Consider the following 6,317-nt stretch of genomic DNA (forward strand, 5'->3'; position numbering starts at 1 on the left):
CTATACTGGGCAAGTAATTTCTGAAAAAGCATTCAGGAGAAAATTTCCTGTGTAGTGGAAAGTGTTTAATTTTATTATCTCTGTGTTGCACTACTTAATGGAATGTGGGACATTCACAATTTTCTAATATAGCAAATTAAAAAGCAAAAATGCAGACAGAAAATGACCTGTCTCTAGTTCTTCTTCCTGTTCAAACAGTTCAGGCCCATACTGTACTGGTGGTTAGAGAGAGGTGGGATGTTTCTATATATTCCTTCACTCTGTAAATATTTATATCCACCTACATAAACACATTTTTAATGTTTGCATCAGTGTTATACTCCTGATATTAAGGCAACTTGTGGCATGACTACATATTTGTAGACCACTTAAGATCTTCTGGAATTTGGTGTATGCTACAGTAAAATAAGGTTGAAATTTTGTCCTTTGTCTCTCTCTAAGCACAGTCACAAACTTGACTGAACTGCACTGGTATAGTAATTCGGAATGTACCTCTAAAATAGGAGAGGATGCTCTTGCTGTCACCTTACCACTTCAATTATTTAAATGTTGCACCTGCCTCAGGATGCTTTGCCATGTTTGCTACTAACTGATTGCAATTCAAATACTTACATGCAGTACATCTTTATGTAAATCATAGCATATACTGCCTTACCCATTACATGTATTTAGGAAGCATTTTCACTTCAGGCTTTTAATTCTGTGGATGGTATGTTGGCTTGATTCCTAACATTGGCTCCACCAGGGAAAAGGGCCTTTGTTTGTCAGTGGGATTGAGCACAATTTGCCCTCTGGCAACGGAGGTAGAGTGCCTGCTAAAGTCTCTTTGATATGTGCAGATTGATTATGAGAAATGTAAACACTAATTTGAGTAAGCTAAAAAAATGTTTTTCAATGGCTAATTCAAGTCTTAAACATTTGGGGTTTTTTAACTTAATTGTTTTTGTATTTAGGAACCGCATTACTTGAACATCTGCATTTTTGAGAAAAGAAAATTGTGCTTAATGACATTTAAAAATCTATATGCATTGTATCTCTGGTGATGATGGTCTGCTTCACATAAATGCTATTTATCTTAATGCCATAAAAGGAATTTCAATTTATAATTTGAATGATGCCTTAAACATAGAACTCAATTGTCTATAAAATTTCAATATTTTACTGCTTGAAGTTCCCCTCTCCCTACCTTGATTAATTGCAAAGCTGGCTGAGTGTATGCATGTGTGCCTCCTTAGTCTGACCAAAGTCCCCTTATAATTGATGGGATGTTTTTTATGAACTTCAGCATGAGTTGGATTGGTCTATAACCTAGATGCAGACCTGGAAAACCTGGACATTGCTTAGCAAAATCGATGTAATACCTCTGGGAGCGGCAGGATGGTGTAAGTGTTATTTCTTAGCTGGGTTAGTGTCCTTCATATAGGAGAACAAAATAACAAGTGGAAGAGTAAGGAGGCTGCTGCTTCCTAATCTTGGAAGAGTATGAAGGAGTTTGAGGTCTGCAAGGTCAGGCAAGGTGGCTGGCTTCAGTATTTGACCTGGTATTCTGCTGATCTTGCATTATATCTATGAAGTAAGTGAATTTTTCCACTTCAGACAAGCACTTGTAAAAGTGAGCTTGGCTGTGTTCTGGGAAGCCTGTTCCTGACATGTGGCAGTGTTTGGGATGTGTGGTGGTTTCACTGGGCTAGCACTGGGCTGGCCACCAACTCAGCCATTCACTCACTCCCTCTCACCCACGGGGGACAGGGGAGAGGATTGGGGGGCAAATGTAAGGAGGCTCGTAGGTTGAGATAAGAACAATTTAATAATTGAAATTTAAAAAACCACTTAAAATAATACTGATATTAAAATAATAATGATGATAATAATAGTAATAAAATATGCAAATGAGTGATACACAGTGCAATTGCTCACCACCCGCTGACCAAGCCCAGCCCATTCCCAGATAACGATCCCGGAGGAGCGACAATCGTGAACCAAAACCGCAATCCTGGAAGAGTGAGAGCCCGAGCGAAAGTGAGAGAGGGCCAAGGAGGAAGAGACCCTCACTAATATAATGGACATGACATGATATGATATGGAATATCCCAGTGGCATATCCAAACACCAGTTTAATTTCTTAATTTAAATATTCCTCACTCCCTTAGATCTTGTGCTTGTGGACTAACAGAACACAAAGTCTTTCAGCGACAAAAATGCAAACACTGGTGTGTTATCAGTGTTTCTCTCATAACAAGTCCCAGGCTGAAAGCAAAACGCAGTGCTATTCTAGCTACTTAAAAAGAAACCCAGCTCTGCCCCAACTTAAAACCAGGACAGGATGATGCTGTATTTGTCAAGAAGACGCAGAAAAGAGGAACTGTAGATTACATAAGGAACAATTTTTCAGTAGCTTGGAGTGGAAGGATCCACCTGGGTCCTTATGGCCCGTCCTCTGCGGTGGCAGACACAATGTCATAGTAGTTAAGGTCCTTCTCTTGGCAAGCTGATGGCAGGTCTAGTTCAGTTTACTAAGGATGTTTCAAATAGTTTTTGCTTTGTAGTCATTTATCATCAGTCTTTCTTCATTGATTAAGAAGTTTCTTTTCAGCCTTCTCCTTTTGGTGTTGTCTGAAGAATCTGAACTTTGACTGTGTATCTCCAAAAATTTACGTATACATTTAAGATAAAACATACCCAAACCCACAAGGAAACGGGTGCACTAAGGAAGATTTTTTTTTATATATCTTTTATTTGGGCATTCGTGTGTGTTTTAGGAAAACTACTTTTCATCTCTGCTTTTGCTCAGCTACCAGTAGGAACATAATGAGATGAATTACACAAAGCAAACAGTAATTGCTTGTGCCCTCTATTCATTTGTGAAGTACATAGGTGGCTTCAAGGGCTTTAGCTCAAAAAAGAAACAAAGCCCTTCGGGGATATTGCCAACCCCGGTATTCATAAATGGGATTCAGTCTGCCACTTTTGAGCCTTTAGGATTCAAGGTATTATTTCAAACTTTCCTTATCCATCCATGGGTGGTGAAAACTTGTTTTGTGGTGTGTATGGAGATTCTCATCTCCATGTCTGAATCCAGGATTTAAATTTTATGAAATGTTTCCTCACCCGTCCCTTGCCTTGTCCCCCCGCCTTTTTGGAAATAATATGAAATTTCAGATAAATTGGAAGATTTGGCTGCTGTTGCTGCTCAATAATTTGTGATGAAATTAGATTATCAGTCATGGAGTGGGAGGTTTTAAGCTTCTAGATTGTTACAGACTAAACAAAATTGTTGTTGTGCGCTGAGTTTTACGAAAATGACTAATATTTTGTTTCCTGGAAAGGTCAAAATGTTTTGCTTCAGGATAGAATGGATGCCTCAGAATAGCAAAAGGCAGGGCAAGCTTGGAAAACATTTGTTTCTTTTCCTGAAGGGCAGAAGCGGAGCTCTGAATGCTGCAGCTGCAGGAGCCGAGATGGAAACCTGCTTCTGCTTTTATCTGAAGTGTAGGACTACAAGTCGACAGGTCTGCAAGTGTGAGGCAGCAGTGTGAGTGCAGCTGCTAGGGCTAACTGCCTCGCCACTTAGAGAAATACACTCTTGGCCTCACAACATTAATTTGTTGCTATAATGTAATTTTTCTTTTGTTCAGACCGAAATAAACTGCAACCTGAATCCACGTTCCTTACTCATAAACTCATTTTCTTTTTTCCTCAAAATCCTCTGCCTGTGAAACCCTTGGATCCTTGTGCAGGCTCAGGGTGGGTATGAGGATCTCAGCTACTGATAGTGTTTCTGTTTCTTTAGTCAAGCCACAGCTCTGCTGGTATTACCGGGACTGTGTGTGATGGAGATGCTTGGTATTTTGCTCTGAGGTAAACAGCATCTGGCCATGCAATAGGAATATTTGATCAATTTGGGGAGAACATGGTCCCACCCCTTTGTCTAGAGTATAAGCTAGTTTCATTTACTCGGGTGCCCTGCTGTTCTCCGGCAGTTTAACCAGAGAGTTGAGCACATCATCACTGCCAAGTACATGGACATCTGCCCAGATTCTTTACGGTGCTAAATATCTACTCCCTGATTATAAGCTTGGCTGAACCTTATCTCCAGCGAGGAACATGGCAGCTTGGGGCCATAAAACCCAGCTGGGGACCCATGAAAGGGCAACACATGATATCTGCGAGAGGCTGGGACGACACGTGTTGTATTCATACACCAGGCATGCCCCAAAACGCCCCTGCTGCCTTCAGTTGGGCACTTTTGGCAGTGCAGGAGTTGAATTTGTCGCGTCTTCATGAGCTGAGAGCTCTCCTGGGCAGTTTTTCCCTTGCCATGGCTTGCTGTTTGTGATGGTTTTGTCAATGTAAGTTTGACCTGTTACCTGCTACAAGCTCATTTCTTTTGCAACCTGTGGGTAAATTGCAGTAAAAAGTTCCCTTGTGTCTAGTGATTTGGCTGCAAGCTCACAGCGCTGGCTGGGAATGGGAAATGGGACTCAGTGCAGTGTTTGAGCTGGAAATTTTTTCATGTGGTTTTTGGTAGCAGTTGTTGCTGGGGAGAGCCTCTCAGCCAAACTCAGCAGTCAGTGCTGAGTGCTGCAACTTCCATGACTGGTCCCAAAGCTTAAAGTTACTGATGATTATTCTTTAAAACACAGCTCATGAAAGAAGACTTGTGTGTGAGTTTCACCTTTCATTTTCAGAACATATATATTTGACCAAGTAAGCTAAAAGGAATCACAAATCAGATACCAGCACTCCCCAAAGCCTATATGTAAAATTTTTAATTCATGTTTGAATTTCACATTTTTGGGTGGGCGATGTAGCTTCAGCTGCAGCTAAGACCACACCGTCCTTCATTCACTCCCCCCACCCAACCCAGTGAGATGAGGAGAGAAACCCAACAAAGGGGCTTGTGGGTTGAAATGAGGACAGGGAGGGCTCACTCACCAATTATGGTCACAGACAAAACAGACTCAATTTGGGGAAGGAAAATTCAGTTTAATTTGCTACCAATCAATCAGAGTAGGATAGTGAGATGTAACAACCATATCTTAAAACACCTTCCCCCCACTCCTGCCTTCTTCCCGGGCTCAAATCACTTTGCTTCTGATTTCTCTACCTTCTCTCCCCAGTGACACAGGGGGATGGGGAATTGGGGTTGCAGTCAGTATGTCTGTGCCGGTCTTTCCAGCACGGGGTCCCTCCTGCGGGCTAAAAGAGTCCAGGAACAATGTGTTCCAATGTGGGCTTCCCATGGAGTCATGGACCTCTTTGGGCACAGCTCCTGGCTCCGGCATGGGGAGCTCCACCAGCTGGAGATGGGTCTCCAGTTCAGCTCCTCCCCCCACTCTGGTGTGAGTGTCTCTGGGGTCTTCTTGCACTGTTCCTGAGCTCTCAACGTAGTCACAGCTGCCCTCAGGCACAGCCTCCTGCTCTGGTGTAGAGTCTTTCCTCCATGGCCTGCATGTGGGTATATGCTCCACCATTGAACCTCCATGGGCTGCGGTGGACTTCCTTTACCTCCCCCCACTCTTCTCCTTGCTGACATGGGTGTCTGTAGTTCTCTGTCTCACCTCCCCTCCTCCTCAGGATGTAGATGGTCTTTTGTTCAGACCGATAGTCTCCTGATGGTGCTCTCTCTCCTTCCTTGCCAAGCCATTTCTCTCCCTCATAAATATGGATTTGAAGAGGCATTTCCCTATTGCTAACTGGCTCAGCCTGGGCTGGGGTCAGGTCTGCCTTGGAGCCAGGGGAGCTTCACAAAGCTTCTCACAGGGGCCATCAATGTAGCCCCTTCCCCCACTACCAGAAATGCCCCCATGCCCCCAAACCCAGCACAGTGGGATTGAGGTTTGGTAAAGCTGAGCTTGACCAGAACAACAAGCACGAGGCAGAGCTGTAGTTACCGAGCAAGTTGCGTGTGCACAGACTGGATGACACTGGGCCCAACCGCTTTTTTATTTTCAGAAACTGCCTGCTGGTCAAGCCCTGGGAGAGTTCCCTATTGCTGGCAGCAGAGGTAAATCCATTGCCCTTTTCATAGGCACCAATTAGAAGCAACAAACTTAGAGGAGCAGACAATGTGAGGCAAGGGAAGGGGAAGCTGAAACACTGATACCCAAGCAAGTTATTTTTCAACAACAGCCAGCACGTTTGCATCTAGCCATGTCATTACTGAAAGGTGCACAGGCAGTAGGTCTTGCATGCACCACTGTGTTGGGTGGGGGGTGACGTCCCCATGCTGGAGCCAGGAGCTGAGCCCAAAGAGGTCTATGACTCCATGGGAAGCTTGCTTTGGAACATCTTGTTCCTGGACTTTCATGCTGGGA

At 43.5% G+C, this 6,317-nt stretch overlaps 1 protein-coding gene across 1 annotated transcript in view; it reads left to right on the forward strand.

Annotated features, from left to right (window-relative positions):
* Nucleotides 1–6,317, forward strand: part of APBB2 (amyloid beta precursor protein binding family B member 2) — a gene marked incomplete at its 5' end in the record, with an annotated part of 41,703 nt that overhangs the window by 7,270 nt on the left and 28,116 nt on the right. Inside the window, one exon of the mRNA XM_010166788.1 lies at nucleotides 227–232. Coding sequence (XP_010165090.1) covers nucleotides 227–232 — 6 coding nt within the window. The remainder of the gene's footprint in view (nucleotides 1–226; nucleotides 233–6,317) is intronic.

The sequence above is a fragment of the Antrostomus carolinensis genome, unplaced genomic scaffold (assembly GCF_000700745.2).
Source record: "Antrostomus carolinensis isolate BGI_N321 unplaced genomic scaffold, ASM70074v2 scaffold17714, whole genome shotgun sequence".
NCBI classification, from domain to species: Eukaryota; Metazoa; Chordata; class Aves; order Caprimulgiformes; family Caprimulgidae; genus Antrostomus; species Antrostomus carolinensis.